The sequence below is a fragment of the Pogona vitticeps genome, chromosome 1 (genome assembly GCF_051106095.1).
Source record: "Pogona vitticeps strain Pit_001003342236 chromosome 1, PviZW2.1, whole genome shotgun sequence".
NCBI lineage: Eukaryota > Metazoa > Chordata > Lepidosauria > Squamata > Agamidae > Pogona > Pogona vitticeps.
The window spans coordinates 17,381,323-17,404,623 of NC_135783.1; the positions used below are offsets into that span (position 1 = coordinate 17,381,323).

The 23,301-nt window shown below is 42.4% G+C and overlaps 1 protein-coding gene across 3 annotated transcripts in view; it reads right to left on the minus strand.

Moving 5' to 3' along the window:
- Nucleotides 1-22,479, minus strand: part of ATL2 (atlastin GTPase 2) — a 63,186-nt gene extending 40,707 nt beyond the window's left edge. For 2 of the 3 annotated variants that reach the window (XM_020794749.3, XM_020794748.3), the window contains exon 1: nt 22,323-22,479. In XM_020794749.3, coding sequence (XP_020650408.1) covers nt 22,323-22,392 — 70 coding nt within the window. In that variant the 5' untranslated portion in view covers nt 22,393-22,479. Of the gene's footprint in view, nt 1-22,025; nt 22,138-22,322 lie in introns of those variants that run through there. The other variant, XM_072988282.2, reaches the window with a different exon arrangement.
- Nucleotides 22,480-23,301: the final 822 nt, after the last annotated feature.

The following is a 23,301-nucleotide window of genomic DNA, read 5'->3' on the forward strand; positions in this document are numbered from 1 at the left end:
CGGGCGTCCGGGGTTGGCTGGCTGGCGGTGGGTGATGCGGCTCTTCCTGCCCTGGGCGGCTGCCTGCCTGCGAGCCCTCCTTCCGCCGCTCGCTGTCCAAGGCGGACAAACCCCGGAGGCCTTTCTTGCGGCGCCCGGTGAGCATGGCCACATCCACGTCAACCCGCTGGGCGCCATGGGCAGAAGGGGGCGGAGGCAGAGACCGGAGCCGAGCGCCTTGGGCAGCCGATGCCCTGTCTGCAGGGCTGGCCCTAGAAAGGCTCACTGGGTTTTGGGAGTGCCGAGGACCAAGAAGAGCTGGAGCAGCCCGGCCCCCAGAGGGAGAGGCCCCGCGCCCCTAGCAGTGTGTATTTGCCCTGCGGCTGTCCAGGTGGTGGCCCGGACGCATCCCGCCCCTTCAGCCCGCCGTCTGCGCCCTGGGACAGCCCCACCAAGGACGACTGGCATCTTCTGAGGCTGGCTGGAGGTGGAATTTCGCTTTGTCATGATCGGTTCCCTGCTTGGGGAACCGATCATCGCAAAGCAATGCTTTTTTAACAGCTGATCGGCGGTTTCAAAATGGCCGCCTGCTGTTTTCTGGGATGGATTCCTCGCTTAACAGGCAGCGGAAATGGCTGTGCTATGGAGGATCTTTGCTGAACGGTGAGTTTGAAGCCCCAAGGAACGCATTAATTGCGTTTTAATGCGTTTCTATGGGCTTTTTATTTTCAAATTGCGACGTTTTCATTTAGCAGCGATTTCGCTGGAATGAATTAATGTCGCAATGCGAGGCACCACTGTATTTAAAGCAGGGATGGGAAACCTCTAGCCCAGATCCATCCTGCAAGGGTTCCTCGTGCAGGAAAAGTTTTTTCCAGGATCTTTTTTCACATGCTCTGTTCTTCCCTCCTCCAGCTCTCTTCAGGAAACCCTGTTCTTTTCAGTGATTATTATTAGAGGATATCTAAAACATGTAAAATTTAAATCTATTTGAAAACAAGAGACAGGGTGGGTACTAGAAATCTAAACTTCAGAAACCTAGTTCTGTGACTTAAATAGACACTGAACAGAGCTAAACTATGCTTTGTATTCATGAAATATGTTACACTCACGCTTATATGCTAGGTCACTGGTTCTTAACCTTGGGTTACTCAGGAGCTTTGGACTGCAACTCCCAGAAGCCTTCACCACCAACTGTGCTGGCTGGGGTTTCTGGGAGTTGCAGTTCAAAAACATCCGAGTAACAAAGGTTAAGAACCACTGTGCTAGGTCAGTGATCCTCAACCTCGGGCCTCCAAATGTTCTTGGGCTACAGCTCCCAGAAGCCTTCACCACCACCTCTGCTGCCCAGGATTTCTGAGAGTTGAACTCCAAGAGGCCCAAGATTGGGGACCAGTGTGCTAGGTGATATTCATCTGTTACACTCACCCTTATGCCTCAGGTGTAGTTTGTATGCTTAATGGAGATATGTTCAAGTTATACCTGACCTCCCAAACAGCACCTTTAGTCTGGAGTGGGCAAAGTTTAGACTGTGAGCTAAACTGTGGATCCAGCATAGAGGCAACCATGGCCAGCACAGTACAAGTGAAGTTTGCTTTCTCATCTGCTAATTCTTATTGGATCCAGCAATTACTAATAACCCTGCGGTTATTAGTAACCACGGGGTTATTAGTATCATTTGAATCATAAAATGAATCTACATGATCTCATATCTGACAGACTATATCTCCCGATATGAGACTTCTCAGCGTTTAAGATCAGAAAAGGCCCTCCTCTCAGTCACACTGCCAGCGCAAGCACAGCTGATGGGGATAAGCAAGAGAGCCTTGTCTGTGGAAGCTCCCATATTTTTTAAATTGATTTAAATCACTTTAAATTTTAAAGATGATTATTTAAATCATTAAAAATCTTGATTTTCAAGAAGAGGAACAGAGTCTATGATCTCTTATTTTCCTAGTCTCTTGGCACATTGTGCCCCTGACATAAATAGTATCTGATAAATACTGTGGTGTGCTCTCAAATAAATGGGGAAAAAATTGAAATGTGCGTAAAAACACTTCTTTAGTATCCAAATCTCCCACCTAGATCTACCCAAATCACCCGGTATAGCCAGCAGGGATGGCTGAGGGGCCTAACGCCGAGAGAGGCCCCGAAAGAAACAACAAGAAATTGGGCCTTCTGGGCAGTGGCCCCTCGGCTATGGAACAGTCTCCCAACAGAAATCCGTCCGCCAGCCTCGCTGGGTGTTTTTAAAAGCCATTTAAAAACTAGTCTCTTTAGGCAGGCCTTCTCTCCAGTCAATAACTGATCATTATTCTTTATTCTTTGTCTTTTAAATTATTTAATCTTGGCAACGATCTAAAATAAGCGTTAAAATTATGATGTTTTAAATGATTTTTAAAATTATATTTGTTCTATTATGATGTTTTATCATGTCTGTAAGCCGCCCCGAGTAGACTTCATCTGGGGGGCAGGGTAAAAATCTAATAAAGTAAAGTAAATCAGTGGTCTCACTTAGCATTTTTGCTTCTGCACAGAACAAAACAAAAAACATTGCCCCCTTTCTCTTACTTATTTACATTCATTCGACTTCTATAGCCCCCTATCTGGATACAAATACACCCCGGGCGGTTTACAGCACGGTGAAACAATGACAAAAATACAGAACATAGTGGTCATAGAGAAATCAAATTTGCAACATACAATCACAAATAACCAGAAAAACATCAGTTTAAACATGAATACACCAATTTAAAAGGCAAAATGGCAGAGCAATAATAAGCACTGAAAACTACAACTGCACTATCCTGATGTAATCTATGGAAAAGCCTGTCTGAAAAGCTGTCTCTTTAGGGATTGTTTGAAGGTTCCCAGTGAAGGGGCCAAGTGGATTTCAGGCGGCTATTCCAGAGATGGGGGCCACCGCCGAGAAAGCCCAGTTTCTAGTACAGTGGTGCCCCGCATAGCGAGGTTAATCCATTCCGGATTAACCTTCGCTATGGGAAAACGTCGTAAAATGGATCAAAAACCCCAATTGGGCCGAAATGGGCCGAAAACTCACCGTTCTCCAATGTTTTCCCTTGTTCCGGCGGCCATTTTGGATGTACCGGTGCCCATTTTTTGTGTTCTGGCGGCCATCTTGGGTGTACCAGTGGCCATTTTTTGTTCCGGCGGCCATCTTGGGTGTTCCGGCGGCCATTTTTTGTTCCGGCAGCCATCTTGGGTGTACCAGTGGCCATTTTTTGTTCCGGCGGCCATCTTGGGTGTACCGGCACCCATTTTTTTGTGTTCCGGCGGCCATTTTGGAGCCGCAGAACAGGTGTTCCTCCATCATAATGCAAGCGTGCCCTCGCATTAGCGATGGGGAAATCCGCATCGCAATGCGGATTCATCGTTCAACGGTGCACTCGTTATACAAGGTACCACTGTATTCTCTTTCCAAGCCTCTCTCAGGGTCAATAATCTCAACTGCCTCACCTGGGAAGATCCAGTAGGTCATGTAGATCTCACCGGAAGGAGGCATTCTCTCAAGTATCAAGGTCTCAAACCATTTATGGTGTTGTATGTCAGTCATCACCTTCAAGGTGGCACAGAAACAAACAGGTAACCAGTGCAAGGCAGCCAGCGTAGGGGATACATGTTGGTATTTCTTCACTCAACAATCTGGCTGTCATATTCTGAGCCTGCTGGAGTTTCCATAGCAGCCTCACAGGTAGCCCCACATTAAAAACCATTAGAGTAGCTTTAATCTCAAGACTACCAGAGCGTTGACCAGCATAGTGAGGGACTCGGTGTCAAGGCAGGGACACAGCTGGGCAATCTGTCTCAGGTGGAGAAAGGCCACACAGATCACAGATTCTACCTGAGATTCCATTGATATTGATGGGTCCAAAAGTATGCCGACTGCAAACCTCATCCTTCACAGAGAGGAGCCCCACCAAACAAAAGGGAGGCCCTCAATCTGCAGACATTAGGTGTGCTCACTCACAAGATTTCCATCTTCTCCAGGTTCAGCCTCAGTCTATTATCCCTCATCCACCCCAACATTACATCTAGGCAGTTCTCACGGGATGGGATGGCATCCACTACAGAAGGAAGAAAGGAGCGATAGAGCTGGCTGTCATCTGCATATTGATGACACGAAGCTCCAAAACTCCTGAAGACATTCCCCAGGGTTCCCATATATATTAAACAGTAATGGGGAGGTGATCAATCCCTATGGTACTCCACAATTAAAGAGTCCAATGGGTGGACATCATCTTCCTCAGCTGCATTCTGAGGACAGTCCTCTAGGAAGGATCGGAGCCAGGACACAGCCAAGCTACTGAAAGAGCCTCCCCAGGAGGATACCATGGTCAATGATATTAAAGACCTCTCGGAAATCAAGGAAGACCAGCAGGGACATTTTGCCCTGTCGGTCTCCCTCAGAAGGTAATCTTGCAGGGCAACCAATGCCATCTCTGTGCCATGACGCAGTCTGAAATTGGACTGGAATGGATTAAGGGCTGTAGCTGACTGGCCACCACTCTCTCCACTATATTGCTTAAGAATGGAATATTGGCAACAGGTCTGTAGTTAATATCCGCCACCAGGGTTGGTATTTTATGGATGGACCTAATGACCTTGCCCTCATGGGGAAACCATTAATGACCCACTGCATCATTATGGGCCTGGCCGCTTTTATAAGCCAGGCTCAGGAAGGATCCAGAGAGATTGCGGTGGGCCTACAGCAATCAAGCACCCTGTCAACCTCAGCTGGTGTCACAGGTTAGGTCCCAGAGGATAGTCTCCACTGTCTCTTTTAAAAACGCAGCAAATTGGTCAGAGGAAACACTACTGGGAGGGGCCTATTACTCTGACCAATCCTGAATAATTGTGTACTATATGAAATAGTTTGGCCTGGTGGTTTTTAGCTTCACTTATCTGGGTAGTGAAGTATGTTCTTCTCGTGGCCTTCACCTTTGCTAGACAGATACTCAATAGCTGTTTTTGCAGTCTTTAAATTATATTCCATCAGAGTCCACCTCCAGATGCTCTCCAGCCTCCTACTGTTCTGCTTCATCACCCGAAGTTGTTGATTGTATCATGACAGGCTTGGCATTGGAGGGGGCGTTTGAGTGTGATTGGGTCAGTGGCCCTGAATACAGCAACACACCATTCTTCAACCAGAGCTTCAACAGGAGTGCTTACCAGATCAGCTAATACCCCACATGCTGCATCTTGTAAACCAATTGGATCCAATAGCCTTTGGAGTGGTGGACCATCATAATGGTTCCTGTCTCCCTGTGGGGGAGGGGGAGCACCAATTAGAAGCTGCATTTTATTAGTGGGTGACCCAATCATGACAAGGGGACCGACACAAGGTCAGTCACCTTCAGGTCAATCTCTCCCTGCCCTGTTGAAAACGGCAGGTATAGCATATGACTCGCAATGTGGTTGGGGCTGTTGATGTATTGGGATGTGTCCAAGGAAGCCATGGTTTCCAAGTACTCAAGAGCTGGCCCAGTGACCCCAGCTTCTGCATGGATGTTGAAGTCCCACCGGCACAAGCAGTTTGGGGTATCTCAACAGCACTGCCAAGACAAAGTCTGCCACTTTCAGAAAGGAAAGTGCTGGGTCGCGGAGAGCACTGTAAACCAACACAATCCAAAATCCTTCCCCACCCCCACCAACATGTGGAGGGCTTCCAACCTGAGATCTTCAAGGCAGAAAGCCTGACAGCCTCTAAGGTGTTTTTATCAACAATGGCAACTCTCCCCCGTCCCTCCAATCTACCTTGATGTTGGATGAAATATATGGGTGGGCAAATTAGATAGAGGGCCACACCACCCTCTGTGCCCACCCATGTCTCAGTGAGACATGCCAGATCTGCATCCTCATCCAGGATCTCTATTTAAGGCAGATCTGGCATTCAGCAACATCAAGGATTGAGTGGATGGTTGGCTGAGCAGGTACTTTTAAGAACCAACTAAAACGTGGATGTATAGGCAGGCCTTCCCTTCCAGTTAATTCCTGTCCTCTTTCCTTTTTTTATTCTTTTTCTCTTTATTTGATTTATTTTGTATTTTTCCCATCTTTCAGAATCATTTAATTAATTAATTGTTATAAATTTTTCTTGAACTTGTTATCCTTTATGTTGTAAGCCGCCTAGAGTGGTCGAAATGACTAGATAGGCGGGGTATAAATACAATAAATAAATAAAAAATACCTCGAGCCTGACAGCTGGCAACTGAGCTAGAACAGGGAAAAGCCTTCAGGCATCTCTCCCTTGCTCTTCTGGACTTGAAAACTGCAGCGTGAAGGCCATACCTTCCTCTGTCCTTGACCATTTGGATGTTAGTCATGTCCCCTTCACTGGGAAATATGCTATCAGTATCAGGTCTTCTTCAGTATAAAGTGAATGAACAGCTCTTGACTTAAATCTGTTGCACAGAGGAAATGTAGACTGCATAATAAAAGAAATGGCATCAGAAATAAACAGCTTGATGCCCACCTGCTATTTCAGACAATAATTTTCATCAGCTCATACCAAAGGTCAATGGCCAATTATTAGGAATTGTTGAATTTTTAAACCAAAACATCTGGAGAGTGCAAGGTTGTTTCTCCAAAGCAACATAACAGGTTAATCGTAAACCATTACTTTTAATGTTATTACACCTATGTGGTATGTCTTTTTAAAGAACAGAAATACCTAAATTGCAAAATGCAAAATGTTCTTTAAATCCCTGCAACCAAACCAATGCCAGATAAATTGCTTTTGGACTACGACAGTCCTGCAGACTCAGTTGACCATCCCTGATTCAAATATGACAGCTGAGATCAAAAGTTCATATTAGCTGGAATGTCCTAGCTAATGTTTCTCTACACCATGCCTGGCTTATATAACACAGATCAATTGCCAGTTACAGACTAGTCTTTGCTAACAGCTGACAAACAAGAGAACAGATGCACCAGTACAAGTCATAGCATGGAATTGCCTGTTCTCGTGGAGCTTAAATTGTAATCTGTGGCAAACTGAATGTTGTTCCCAAACAATCCAGGATTCATAAACTCAAAATAACAGTGTTCATTCTTGGTTTAAACCTAGGTACAGTAGTTTGAGACCTGCAGAACTGCAATCTATGTGTGAATGTCATGATACTTCCCATTTTTAAACCTGGTTTGATTTGCTGTACTGGTTCACAATGCAACACAAAACAAGCCAAGCACACCAATGCACTGCTCATTTGCAGTAAATCAAGAAATATCAGCAATTCTGGCCTACTGTTCTAAGCAAACAAAGCCAATAACTGGCATGTTAGAGGCACTGCATTATTGTGAAGTACTTGCCTATCATGCAAACACAACATAATATGTTGCATACGTGAATCAATGTAGAAATTATATAATTTTTCTAACAAGGGATCTGTTCTTGCAATTCTTCCTGGTTTTGACAGAAAACTTACAATAATCTTGCCCAGAAATGAGTTAGAGCCAGTTCATGAGAGTCGTAAGCTACAAATATTAGGTGTTTTACTCATCTGCACTGAACACTGCACATATGAAAATTAACTAAAGTGTCCCATCCAGCTCCTTGATGCATTGGATGAAGCCTAAACTTATTATCTAAAGTATCAAAATGCCCACATTGTTGGTATCTGAAGTTTCAAATCTGGTCCCCAAATCTGCCTCTCCCAAAAATTTATATTCAGCTTGAAAGTAAGGCATTAAACTAACATCTTAAATACAACAATGATAAATATCTTTAAAACACTCCAGCTTTACATTTAAAAATCTAAAAAGCTCATTTGAAAAATTCAAAACACTAAAAAGGTAGCACTCTGCTGGAGTAAAGTGTGAGGGTTCAACTTTTGGCTCCATCTTTGAATCAAGGAAATCACACATTTGGTTGTTGTGGGTTTTTCGGGCACTTTGGTGAAGTTCTGAAAGTTGTTCTTCCTGACGTTTCGCCAGTCTCTGTGGCCGGCATCTTCAGAGGACTGGAGTAGGAACTGTCCACGCTCTGTTGCTGTTTGTTGGATAGTTGAGTATTTATAACTGTACGAACAGCTTTTGTCCTTTTCAGGAGATAGGGTGATGATGGTGATCAGCGTGGTTTTTGTGTGGATGTATTGTTGTGATCAGGGGGAGAGATTATCTGTCACTGTGATTGATTAGTGTCTTCAGCTGTTCTTTTTTATGCAATGATCCCTGGTCCTTGTAGCTGGGTAGAGTTCGTTGACCTTTTGCAGGCTGCATTTTTCAGTGCTGGGACCAGGTTTTGTTGAATTTTAAACTTTCTTCTTTTTTGTTGAAGCTCTGCTGGTGTTTGTGGATTTCGAAGGCTTCCCTGTGCAGTCTAACATAATGATTGCTGGTGTTGTCCACTACATCAGTATTTTGAAATAGAATTTCATGTCCAGCTTGTTTTAGGGCATGTTCAGCTACTGCTGATTTTCCCGGTTGTTTTAGTCTGCAGTGTCTATCATGTTCTTTGATTCTGGCGTGAATGCTGCATTTTTTTTTGTTCCAATATATACCTTTCCACAACTGCAAGGTATCCGGTATACTCCTGCAAAAGGGGATCCTTTCTGTCCTTTGTCCTTTGCGTTATTGCAATTACACTGTAAATGATCATCCCGTTCCAAACATAATTCTTTCTACACATTATGTTGAGATACCACAAACTGAACATAGGACAATGCTTGTGTAAAAAGGAAACAGCTAAATGACCCTGTCCTATATCTTCTTCCCTTCCTTTTATGCAAAATTTTAGATTGTACCTTGCCTCACCTCATATACTCTAGTCTACAGCATTGCTCACACAGATAGCACTATGTACCATAATGATATGTTCTGCCATGAAGCCTCTCCTTTCCATACTAGTTCTCTAAGAAGTCAATATTAAACCAATTAAATTAATAAAAATGTCGAAGCAGAATTCAGAAGATGAGGACTAGAGATCATATTGCAAATATAAACTGATATACCAAGAATTGAGAAGAAAATCGGTGTGTGCCTCATTTATTCTTCTCAGGAGGACGCAATCTATCTTACAGATTACTGTAAAGTCTTTTATTGTGTGTATCATGAAAACTATGGCTAATTCTAAAAGAAATGCAATATCATATTTAATTGTCCTGATGTATAATCTATATCTTGGACAAAAGGTTACTCTTAGGACAGAAAATTGAGAAACAGAACAATCTGCCATTAGCAAGGGGTTAAGATAAGGTAATACAGTATTCTGTTTCCCTGTTTGCAGAATCTATACATAGAAACAGATCATACAGAAAGCTGAATTCTATTCAGAAGGAGTGAAAATTTGTCTGAGAAAACATCTAGTTTAAGGTATGTAGATGAAACTACACAAATAGACTACAGAAGAAAGTTCAAGAAGTGCAAAAACAGGATTAAAATTGAACATTAAAACGACAAAAATTATGTCCAGAAATTGACCTTTCATGTTTACAAAAAAGAAAAAAGGGCAAAACGAAGCTTAATTTTTGTTCTATGTTCTTTTGTCGATCCTGAAGAGAGCTTACTAAACATGATTTGTATGAACAAAAGGGGTTATACTTAAGTTTCACATTTTTTACTTTTCCCTCTTTTCTTTAACCTTTATCTTCTTGTCTGTCAAATAACACAGGGAATTTTTCATCCAGTAGTGTTGTTTGTTATCAGCAGCTAATCAGAAAGTTCAAAAGAGGAAAGGAGGAATTTTGAATCTATAAACGACCCTGGACAGGTTGGAAGCCAATTAAAAGTATATTTCTTTCCGAAATTCCTTGTGGGTTTGCAAACTCCCTAGTGTCTATTTTGGATCATTCAACTGGCTAGCTGGCCACCCACTTCTATATCTCTATCTTGGCTGGACACTTCAGTTAAAAAAAAGGAAGCTAAAGTTTTGGGGAAAATTTTTCCCCACCACCAAGTACCAAACCAAGTACCAAACCTGTGCCAGTGTACCTGTTGAAGATTTTGGGGGGAATTTCCCCCCCCCCATGAACTCCTTGGAGATTTTTTTCTTCTTTGCTTTCTTGGATTATTTCTACTGCTGATCTCTCCAGGATTCAAAGAGAAAGGAGAGAAATCTTCCCATATTCTAGTAGTTTTTGTTTGTAGAGTGCCTCAATTGCAATTTTCCCTTTATTCGCTAGATTGCTTTTCTTGGATTTGGGAGAGCAAGTTGTCTGTGTACTATTGTATGCCTTTATTTTTTTTCCAGTGTGTGCAGGGAAGTTGTAGTTTTCCTATGAGATCTTTTTTTTAAAAAAATTATCTGGTATGCATTTATTCTGGTAAAGGTATATATTTTAGTGGAGGGGACTCTTGTTTCTTTCTGCAGTTGTGTGTAGAAAAGCATAGTGAACTTTTTCACTAGGTTATATGAAAACAGTTGTTGGTTAGACACAGCTTGAAGCATTTCTCTCTCATCATTCTGATGGTTTTTGTTTCCCATGTACTATTCCTCTTTTTTTAATGAGTATTTTTACAGGGGGGGGGGTTAGGGTTTTTTTCAAGCTAGGGCCAAAAAACACAAACAGAAAAAAATGAAATGACCAGTAGGAGATGGGGCCTTTCACATTAAACAAAGACTGGTGCATAAAAATATGAAGGAAAAAAAGAGTTACCCTTCGTGAAAGAAACAGAAACAAATCAAACATTTTCTCCATACATATGCCTCCTTATGAGTACAAAAATGAAGAATCTTCTTCATGGATTGCTGCCTTGTCGTGGCGAAGGGGCTTGAGTAACTCAGAGAAACTATGGGCTATGCCATGCAGGGACACCCAAGACGGACAGGACATAGTGGAGAGTTCCGACTAAACGCAATCCACCTGGAGTAGGAAATGGCAAGCCACTCCAGTATCTTTGCCAAGAACGCCCCATGATCAGAAACAAAAGGCTAAAAGATATGACGCTGGAAGATGGGCCCCTCAGGTCGGAAGGCGTCCAACATGCTACTGAGGAAGAGCGGAGGACAAGTACAAGTAGCTCCAGAGCTAATGAAGTGGTTGGGCCAAAGCCGAAAGGACGCTCAGCTGTGGACGTGCCTGGAAGTGAAAGGAAAATCCAATGCTGCAAAGAAAAATACTGCATAGGAACCTGGAATGTAAGATCTATGAACATTGGGAAGCTGGAGGTGGTCAAACAGGAGATGGCAAGAATAAACATCGACATCCTGGGCATCAGTGAACTAAAATTGGACAGGAATGGGCGAATTCAGCTCAGATGATTATCATATCTACTATTGTGGACAAGAATCCCGTAGAAGGAATGGAGTAGCCCTCATAGTCAACAAAAGAGTGGGAAAAGCTGTAATGGGATACAATCTCAAAAATGATAGAATGATGTCAATACGAATCCAAGGCAGACCATTCAACATCACAATAATCCAAGTTTATGCACCAACCAGCATTGCTGAGGAGACTGAAATTGAACAATTCTATGAAGATTTACAACACCTTCTAGAACTGACACCAAAGAAAGATGTTCTTCTCATTCTAGGGGACTGGAATGCTAAACTAGGGAGCCAAGAGATAAAAGGAACAACAGGGAAGTTTGGCCTTGGAGTTCAGAACGAAGCAGGACAAAGGCTAATAGAGTTTTGTCAAGAGAATAAGCTGGTCATCACAAACACTCTTTTCCAACAACACAAGAGGCGACTCTATACATGGAAATCACCAGATGGGCAATATCGAAATCAGATTGATTATATTCTCTGCAGCCAAAGATGGAGAAGCTCTATACAGTCAGCAAAAACAAGACCTGGAGCTGACTGCGGTTCTGATCATCAGCTTCTCATAGCAAAATTCAAGCTTAGACTGAAGAGATTAGGAAAAACCACTGGGCCACTCAGGTATAATCTAAACCAAATCCCTTATGAATACACAGTGGAAGTAAAGAACAGATTTAAGGAACTAGATTTGGTGGACAGAGTGCCTGAAGAACTTTGGATAGAGGCTCGTAACATTGTCCAGGAGGCAGCAACGAAAACCATCCCAAAGAAAAGGAAATGCAAGAAAGCAAAGTGGCTGTCCAACGAGGCCTTAGAAATAGCAGAGAGGAGAAGGGAAGCAAAATGCAAGGGAGATAGGGAAAGTTACAGAAACTTGAATTCAGACTTCCAAAGAATAGCAAGGAGAGACAAGAGGGCCTTCTTAAATGAACAATGCAAAGAAATAGAGGAAGATAACAGAAAAGGAAAGACCAGAGATCTGTTCAGGAAAATTGGACATATTAGAGGAACATTTTGCGCAAAGATGAACATGATAAAAGACAAAAATGGGAGGGACCTAACAGAAGCAGAAGACGTCAAGAAGAGGTGGCAAGAATACACAGAGGAATTATATCAGAAAGATTTGGATATCCCGGACAACCCAGACAATGTAGTTGCTGACCTTGAGCCAGACATCCTGGAGAGCGAAGTCAAGTGGGCCTTAGAAAGCCTGGCTAACAACAAGGCCAGTGGAGGTGATGGCATTCCAGTTGAACTATTTAAAATCTTGAAAGATGATGCTGTTAAGGTGCTACATTCAATATGCCAGCAAGTTTGGAAAACTCAACAGTGGCCAGAGGATTGGAAAAGATCAGTCTACATCCCAATCCCAAAGAAAGGCAGTGCCAAAGAATGCTCCAACTACCGTACAATTGCACTCATTTCGCACGCTAGCAAGGTTATGCTCAAAATCCTACAAGGTAGGCTTCAGCAGTATGTGGACCGAGAACTCCCAGAAGTACAAGCTGGATTCCGAAGAGGCAGAGGAACTCGAGACCAAATTGCTAACTTGCGCTGGATTATGGAGAAAGCCAGAGAGTTCCAGAAAAATATCTACTTCTGCTTCATTGACTATGCAAAAGCCTTTGACTGTGTGGACCTCAGCAAACTATGGCAAGTTCTTAAAGAAATGGGAGTGCCTGACCACTTTATCTGTCTCCTGAGAAACCTATATGTGGGACAGGAAGCAACAGTTAGAACTGGTCATGGAACAACTGAGTGGTTCAAAATTGGGAAAGGAGTACGGCAAGGCTGTATATTGTCCCCCAGCTTATTTAACTTATATGCAGAATACATCATGCGGAAGGCTGGACTGGAAGAAACCCAAGCCGGAATTAAGATTGCCGGAAGAAATATCAACAACCTCCGATATGCAGATGATACCACTCTGATGGCAGAAAGTGAGGAGGAATTAAAGAACCTTGTAATGAGAGTGAAAGAGGAGAGTGCAAAAAACGGTCTGAAACTCAACATCAAAAAAACTAAGATCATGGCCACTGGTCCCATCACCTCCTGGGAAATAGAAGGGGAAGATATGGAGGCAGTGTCAAATTTTATCTTCCTGGGCTCCATGATCACTGCAGATGGAGACAGCAGCCCTGAAATTAAAAGGCGCCTTCTTCTTGGGAGGAAAGCGATGACAAATCTGGACAGCATCTTGAAAAGCAGAGACATCACCTTGCCAACAAAAGTCCGAATAGTCAAAGCTATGGTTTTTCCTGTCGTGATGTATGGAAGTGAGAGCTGGACCATAAAGAAAGCAGACCGCCGAAGAATTGATGCCTTTGAATTGTGGTGCTGGAGGAGGCTCTTGAGAATCCCCTGGACTGCAAGGAGAACAAACCTATCAGTTCTAAAGGAAATCAACCCTGAGTGCTCACTGGAAGGACAGATCCTGAAGCTGAGGCTCCAGTACTTTGGCCATCTAATGAGAAGAAAAGACTCCCTGGAAAAGACCCTGATGTTGGGAAAGTGTGATGGCAAGAGGAGAAGGGGACGACCGAGGATGAGATGGCTGGACAGTGTCTGCGAAGCAACCAACATGAACCTGACACAACTCCGGGAGGCAGTAGAAGACAGGAGGGCCTGGCGTGCTCTGGTCCATGGGGTCACGAAGAGTCGGACACGACTAAACGACTAAACACACAAACACATGTATATTACTTGTGACATATATCAATCCTAAGAATGAGCAATCTCCAAAGCATCCAGCAGTAAAGAGCCCTGCTCAGATCTTGTAAACTCAACACTGTGGTTTCTTAGGGGAGTAAATCCATCTCATCTTTGGCCCTCTGCTTTTCCTGCTAACTGAACTTTTTGCAGCATCACTGTCCTTTCAAGAGAATTTTCCCTTCTCATTATGTGTCCAAACTATGATTGTTTCAGTTTCATCATATTTGCCTTGAGAGATAGCTCAGGCTTCATGTAATCTAGGACCCAGATCTTAGATTATTGATATTTCTTCCATCAATTCTCATTCCTCCTTCATCTGAATCTAGTCTGGTTTTCTGTATGATATGTTCTGTGTAGAGATTGAACATACTGTATAAGGAGATAAAATGCACCCTTGTCTCATATCAATGCCTATACAAAACCATCCTCTCTCTCTCTCTCCATATTTTGTCCTAAAAGAAATATTACATACTCTAGCTTTTATATTGACAACGAATAAATGAGTAAACCAAGGTATAAAAAAATTTTCAATTATCAATACAAATAGATATTACAGCCAAGAAGTAAGAATAATGCTGATCTGGAAGGACAACTATGCAGAAAAGATCCTGAAGTGTAAAGATGTGTTACAGGAGACCAATCACCCATATCATAATATTTCTAATTACTATAAATCTTTGAGAAAGCTGGACTTTGATTGGAGGGTGGGGGTGAAGGGCAAATAATTTGAACCATGGTGTTGGAAAACAGTTTTATAGATAACAAACTTCCAGAAAGTCAAATAAACAGATTCTAGACCAAATCAAGACTTCACCATCCGTAGAAGCAAAAATGACTAAAACCAAGGCTTCCATATTTTGGACATATTAAAAGAAGGCTAGACTTACTGGGGGAAAAACACAAGGCTAGGACAAATGACAGTAGAAAGGGAGGAAGAATTAATATGAAGTGTATTAACTCAGTGAAGGAAACCACACCCTTTACTTTGCAAGGGTGTTAATGATAGGACCTTTTGGAGATCATGAATTCATACTGCCACTGTTGAATCATAAACAGCTTGACCGCACATAACAAGAAATACCCATCAGACGGAAAAACAAAAAAACATCATTGTTAGGGTAAGTGTCTTCATGACCAGATTTATCTGGCAACTTTTTATTTAGAGTTTATTTCATTGTTTTAGTTGTTTAAGTCACTCACATTTTGCTTTAATGGACAGAATTTTATTTAGCACAACTGGCACTAGAGTACGCCCACTGAATTGGTGAGCCTACTTCTCTATAAGTTCTACTGATTTAAATGGGCCAACTCTAAATGGAACTCACTGTGCTAAGGTACCGTATTTTTCCATGTATAAGACTATACTTTTGTCTTAAATCTTTAGACTAAAAATTGAGGGTCGTCTTATAAACGGAAGTAAGCTGAGGAGAGAAAAAAACAAGTGGAGGAGAAAGCAGGAATCAAAATGATCCTGCAGGGCTTTGATCCCTTTCCCCCTATACTTGCTAAGCCCCACTTAGATTTCTTAATTTTGGGTTAGAAAAGTGGGGGGGGGGCGTCTTATAAATAGAAAAATACAGTAAGTCACAGTTAAAGCAGCCTTATTTGAATCGATTGAAGTTACAAAGGAATTGACCCATCAAATCGTCATTAATTCAGTGGGTCTACTCTAGGGATATTTACTAAATCCAGCAGCAATATTTTGGATATTACCAGGTTTCCCCGAAAATAAGACAGGGTCTTATATTAATTTTTGCTCCAAAAATGCATTACGGCTTATTTGCAGGGGATGTTTTTTTTTTCCATGTACAGCAATCTACATTTATTCAAATACAGTCATGTCATCTTCTAGTTGTTGCACAATGGTGGAGTGTAAGGTTTCACTTAACGGGGGCTTATTTTTTGGGTACAGCTCATATTACATGCATCCTGAAAAATCATACTCGGGCTTATTTTCAGGTTAGGTCTTATTTTCAGGGAAACGATTTTTTTTTATTTTGCATATTTAAGCTTAATTTTGCAATATATCCAGAGCTTTAGTGAGGTCGTATAGAAATTTTTACTATTATGTGCTGTCAACTGCAGACACACAGCACAATAAAGAGGTATACAACAGTCTCTTCCCTGATCATCTAATGGATACTCTATAGAAAGAGATAGAAAGAAAGAGCACAACTCCCAGGGCTTTTCAATCATTTTTGATATAATTCAACAGTCCTTTGAACAATCTAGCCAGAACAGAGTTGGTACAGAATTTTGTGCTGGTCCTAGACAGAAAGAAGTGATGGGATGGCAGATTACTGAGATGTTGGGAGACTTCAGTTTGTTCCATATTCTATACAAATGCTCCAAACAATCTTTTTATCCCCATTCTGTTTAAGACATTTTAGGAGAATACCGTAAGTTGCTCAGAGATCAAAGGTACAGTACAATCAATAAGTTGGTGACACTGGCCCTCTTTATAAGAATCTCAGGAGGCAAGAGTCTTGAATCTATGCTTGAGTTCAATGATTTACTAAATAATCAGAAACATATTATAAAGACTGCTCAGGTCATTTTGGCCGTCAGGAAACCTAAACAAGAATTTAAGCTAAAGCCTGGATTTGAATCAGACTACACTGGTCTCAAAGAACCAGGGCTACAGTTTAAGGATATTCCTGGACCTAATCGTGTTTACAGATGGTCCTGTATTGCTGGAAGCAAGGCTGCTTTTGACCAGCTTTAGCTAAATGCATGAAATTCATCCCTTCCTGGGCATGTTATTCTATGTCAGTTTGTTGTTATGTCCTGTCAAGTTGTCTTTGACTTATGATGAATCAGTAATCTCTAAAATGTCCTCAACGGCAAAGCCTGTGGCTTCTTTTAGGAAACTAACTATAGAAAAGGAAAGGAAAACGAAGTGTTGTGGTCCTTTTAAGACTTTCGTTGTTTAGTCGTTAAGTTGTGTCCGACTCTTTGTGACCCGATGGACCACAGCATGCTAGGCCCTTCTGTCTTCCACTGCCTCCTGGAGTCTATTAAGACTAACACACATTTATTTCAGTTGCAAAATCTATAAATGATAATCAATTTCTTCCACTATATCATATATTTAAAGAAGTGGATTGGAACCATGAAAACTCACACTGAAATCTGGTTTTATTCTGCTTATTTTGGTTTTTTTTCCCTTGGAGAAGACCAACCTAGCAACCATCACACAGTTAAAATCACTATGCCACTCTACATGGACCTGCCATTCAAAAAGCATGTGGAGATTGCGGCTAATGTAACATGCTACTACTAGAGTATTGATATAGCCTATTTTTTCCTGATATATCTAGTCAAAATTTTAGATCTGTTCTTTACAAACCCCTGATCTGCTTCTGTACCTGATTTAGAGTGCTTATTACTAGGGATGCATTCTTTTTTCTTTTTTTAATTTTAGTATCCCATTCAAAGATGAAGCTCCTAGCAAGCACCAGAACAACTGTCTTTCAGAACAGGAAGCTAGGCAAAGCTAGGTCTATCACAGGAAACCTTCCAGTTGAGGCCTTTTTCCCAGAAAAGCACATCTAGGTTTCTGTCTGTCAGGCAGGATTCCCAGAAGGGAGATTTCTCGCATGTATATTTCTCACTGTACTGCAGCTAAAACTGTGCTCACGACCTGGGGTTCAAATCCCAGGTAGCCGGCTCAAGGTTGACTCAGCCTTCCATCCTTCTGAAGTCAGTAAAATGAATACCCAGCTTGCTGGGGGGGCAATGTGCAGCCAGTATAATTAAAATTGTAAACCGCCCGGAGAGTGCTTGTAGCGCTATGGGGCGGTATATAAGTCCAATAAATAAATTATGTATAGTCCAAAGAAGAAAACCACAGAGAACAGTACATTCCTACTCTTGACCTTCTAGCTTCAATAAGTTGGGATGTACCATTATTATGTATTGTATACACCAGATTGCATGTTTTAGTATGACCAATTAATAATTTAGTTCCTGTGCAATTTCAAGGAAGGGGCATTTGGGAATCTTTTTCCACATCCCAATCTTGACAATTAAGCATATCACCTTCTCCAGACAGCTACCTTTTTCTGTCTCAGCTTCTAATTAGTAGATCTCCCACCTGCCACAAAAAAGGTAACAAGGAAGAAACAATCCAAAATAGGTGTCAGCCATATTGCTCTTGTAGTCTGATCCTTATAGTATGTTCAAATAAACAAATCATTTCAGTACGAAAACAGCTACTGAAACTCAATGCACTCCCTTGTTCTGCAGCATTTCATTAACTGAATAGACTGTGAATTCCTATTATCAATACATGAAGTCCCTCCTACATAGTCCTACATGGAACAACACATCTACCACTACATGGAACCAAACTGTTGCAACTGCCTTTTACTGAAAGCCCACCTATACTTGTACAATACCCTTATTTAATGCAATAAATACTTTGTAACACTACACTGTCCACATCTAGTGCCTCAGCCATCTATAGCAGGGGTCCCCAACACCAGTCCACGCCCTGGCCAGAACCGGGCCAAAGACCATAGCTTTCCTGCCCTCCCACATATGCGCCATGCCTCCCATGAGCGCAACACACCCCACGCAAGCGCAACATGCCCCCCCCAACCAGTCCGTGGCTGGGAAAAGGTTGGGGACCACTGATCTATAGTATCTATTCTCAGTACTTGGGACATGACAACTGCAGATGTAAAAGCATTGATACTTTATGTAGACCTAGGCTGCAGGCTGACATTGCAAGCATCATGCAGGCAAGATTTCAAATCTCCCTGCTTCCAAAAGAAGCTCTTTACACTACCTAACATCTCAAGAACTCAAGATTTTCACAAGTAATTGGCAGCAATATAAAGAATCACCGGCAGGTTGTGTGTGTGTGCAGTACCATCAAGTCGTAACCAACTTACAGTAACCCTAATAGGGCTTTCAAGGTAAGTGAGTGGTTTTGCCAGTTCCACTCCCCCAATTAATTTCCATAGCCAAGTGGTGATTCGAACCCTGTTCTCCAGAGTCCTAGTCCATCACACTATCCACTGCACCACACTGGGAATCCTCAGGCAAGTTACTGCACTGCTAATAACTTAAGATTTTCTCCTGTTCTCAATTTAATAATAAAGTTTTTAAGCTTAAAAATTATGTAGTATCCTTAGGTTGAGTGAACAATCCCAAACTCCACATATGCCATAAAACATTGCTAAATGTGTGATCTCATTTCATGTTTTTCCAACAAATACAATCATCTGAAAGATTCCTGGTTACTGTTAGGATCAAAACCACAACTATGAAACTCTATTTAGAAGCAGGTACATTGTAGGTAATGATGCATATACATTTAGTTGTGCACAACACTGCATACAATATTTGCCTTGGTAAAGCCATTAAAAGCTCTCTATAATAACAATTAACTCTCTAACATAGAGATGGTTTATATCTTTCTCAGCCCAGGAACAAAATTCTTATTTGAGGAGGGGGCTCAGAAGCCACATGCAGTACTATGGATACAGGAGGTAGGACCAAAACAAAGTGGGTAAGGCCAGCTGGAAATCTTACTAGTCTGGACATTCATAACGAACATACAAAGCACAGCTTTATCCAATGTATGTCTAAGTCACTCAAAGGAGTATGGAAATACAGAAATTGACTTTTACCCCTCCAAAAAAAATCTGACTTCCATATCCAATTTAACCACTATGTTCTTTAAATGCCTCAAACAGCATATGATGTCTAAAGAGCAAAGTATTAAAAGGTTACATCCCTCACAAAATTAAATGATTTCCCAACACTGTGCTAAGGAAAGGATGTATTTTCAGCACTTAGAAAAAAGTACACTCCTATCTCTGATTATATACATTAGACAGATTTTCCTTGTTTGGCCTTGGAAAGAAAAGCAGTGGAGCCTGCGCAAGACTAATTTACCTGCAATTTTTAACAGTTTTTACCTTGGAAATTAAGCACACTTTCTAGATAGATTCCCAAGAGGAAAAACCATTTTTATAGAGAAGACTTATTACTTAATTTCATATTTAGTGCCAAATGTTCAAATAAGCCAGCCAATAGAGCTGTCGGAAATGCTTTATTAGCAAGGACATTTTCACTGATTCATTTTAGAACATAAATTTCCTTTACAATTAGATTTTATTCAAATATTTCTCAGTTACTCACACCACGATTTCAACTGAATATCAATTGGCAAGTTTATTTATGGAAAGAAGTAGAACAAGCTTTATACAAGCATATTCCCCTAGTGGTTTGGCAAGAAACATGCACACAAGTTTATCACATGATATACACAAAAGCAAGACTTCTTGGGCCTTCGCCAATTTAAACCATATTGGAGGGGAAAATAAGGTCATCAGTTATCAGGTTGAATTCAGATTCTTTCCTCCCACCACTCTACATTCACCAAGGATCTACAAATAGGCATGGACAAATGCACAGCTCCAAGAGTTTTCCTATGGCAGGAGAAACTGTAGTGGAAGGAGAAACATATGATTTTTTTAAGCATTTAAAAGTACTGTATATCACAATATGCAAGCTGTAAGCATTACAGTCCAATCAGAAATTTCTCCAATCAGCATTACTATCACTACTACTCATAGGTCCAAAACATCTATCACAAGCAGATACCCCCTTCACCTACTAAAATGCACAGGATGTTTAGTTTATTACATAAGTAATGCCAGTACAGTACCTCCCCTCCCCTTACTATGCACATAATGCAATCTAGCACAATATCATTTAGCAGCTGATCTATCCTACTAGCTCAATAGCCTGGCACAGTGTGTAGCTTTAATTCACTTAAGACCACTGCTTCAACACCCATTTTACTCATCTATTACAATTATATTCGACATTTTCTCCAACGAGCTCTAGGCATCATACATGACTCTCATTTGCCCCATTTTATCCTAACAATTCTGTGCGGTTGGTCAGACTGAGACCGTAACCACCTCACAATCTTGACAGCCAAGTAGGGACATGCATCCAGATCTCCTTAGTCCAAATCAGACAGTAACTACAGCAACACTCTATGGCTTCAAGTAGCACTCTATAATATCCCATACACTCTTACTGGATGTACACATTCCCCAATTATACCAGAATACCTTTTTTTTCCCCTCATGACTATTAACATAACACCCCAAAAGATCCATATTTTCACTGCTAAAAGGCAAGGCAAGCACTCAATAGTAAAGCAGACAACTTGTCTGTATAAATTCCCAGGTCCAGTCCTGGCACATCTAGGTAAGGCCTGGAAACACCTCTGCTACTCAGAGTACACTACACTAATTTGGGAAAACAAATGGTTCAAAAGAAGCAACTATTATAGCAAGACAAATCCTACTTCCATCTCCTCCTAAAGCACTCACAGGCACCACAGACTAAAGGTTATCTTGTGAGGCACCGGCTCTTTCCACCCACTCTACACAACAATGGGACCTTGACCCGCAGCTTACTTCTGAGAAACTGCAAACCAGTTTTTCCTTTCACTCACACCCACCACACCAGGCCTGTGACATGAATTCCAAAATATACCTGAGTGCAGCTGTTAAGTTGTGTGCGTTTTGTACCATTCCATTTAAAACAACCTTAACAAGGTTTTCAAGGCAAGTGAGATAGCTATCCAGTGGTTTTCCCAATGCTCTCCTGACAATAAGTTTTCACAGGTGAGGAAAGGTTCGAACCCATGTCTCCTCGTCCGTCACTTTATCCTCCACGAATTAACAAGATTCCACATTCCTTTACTGTATTTCAAATCCAGTGCCCACCTCGGAATACACATAAACCAGGTACTTCCTCGAGGGATGCCCACTGCCCGACGCCGCCGCAAATCATCACCCACACCCCAGCAAAAGCACCAAATAAGGCAACCAGGCAGTTCCTGCATTTCGCCTTCAAGGCACCGGCTGGGTCACCCACCCGCCTTTCTCGCCTCTCCCCTTCACGGTGTGAAACTCCTGTCTCCCCCACCTACAGACAGTCTACCGGCAGACGCCAACGCCCTTCTCAGGGCAGGCGACAACCTCCCGAGCGCTCCCCCAGAAAGCCAGACGGGGCCTTACAAACGGCAGACACCCCCCCAACCTGGTGCTCCTCAACACACACTGCCGGACCAACACACCTGTGTGCTACGGCCTGTCCGAAGGCAAGGAAGGAGGGAGGAGAGGAAGCGAGGGAAGGAGACAGAGAAGGCCTACCTCCCGCCTATTTCCCCTCAACCTGCCACCGCCTCGATCCCCCTCCCCACGACGCGTTGCCCCCTGAGGCAAGCCATTCCCGCCTGCAACCGTTACGGCAAGAAAAGGGGGAGGGGGAGACGCTGGCCTTGAAGCCCCACTCCGTACTCTCGGTGAAGGGGCCGCTGTCACTCCCGGCAACCGTCGCCGCTTCTTTCTAACCAAGGCAGCGGTTCAGTTACCTGTCAAGTCCGGCTGTAACCGGGGCAGCTCTGTTCGCTGCCCGTACCGAGCCGCGTCCCCTTCCGCCATCTTGTCCAGGTTTAAAATTAACTCTCTGTGACGTCAAACGCCGCCGCGAGCCCTTTATCGACGGGCAAAGCGCGAGCGCGACGCGGGCCTGTCGTGGGAGGTCCTAGCGCCGTCCGTTTCCTGGGTTTTCCGCTCTTTTGTTAGTACGCCTGCGCAAGAGCCGTAGTGTTTTCCCGCTCCTCTCGTCTACTGAAGGTAGCTCTGCAGTCTCAAACTGCCGTTCGGGGGGTTATAGCCGTGGGGTCCTCGCGTGAGGCGGAAATGTTGGTTCAAGAGGGACCGTTCTTTCACTTTTGAATAAAAATTCCCGTTTACTTTACCATCCCAGTCGATGAAGAAGGCTCTGAGCATGTGCAAAGTGTCTTTTTTTTCTTTTGCCTCGCTGAGAAGTAACCAATGCTTGCTGTGATTCTGGGTATCTGTCATCAGGGCAGAGGCGGGACTTCCAGGTTTTTAAAAAAACACCTAGAACCGCAATACTGTATATTGTTAAAAGAATATAAAGTGCGAAAGAAGTTTTGCAGTACTTACTCTTTATGGGCAGGTGAGGAACGGAGCACAATAGAGCAAAGTATGGGGAACCTGGAGGTCGCCAGATGTTAAACTACAGTTCTCATCAACCTTATGGTTTATTATGCATTATTCAGGTATTAATATTTGTAAACCACATAGATTTCACTATGTCAGACCGGTTTACAACAACACAACATACTATACACAAATAGATAATACAGTATACAAGACACACAGTATTCAGATCAACACACAGTATTGTGTAGTCTGTAAGAGTTTTAGGACATCTAGTTTGGTGTAGAGGATAGGGTTCTGGGTTCAAATTTCCATTCAGCAGTGGAAACTCACTGGGTGACTGGAACTGGTAAAACCACTCTTTAAACATTTCACTTAGCT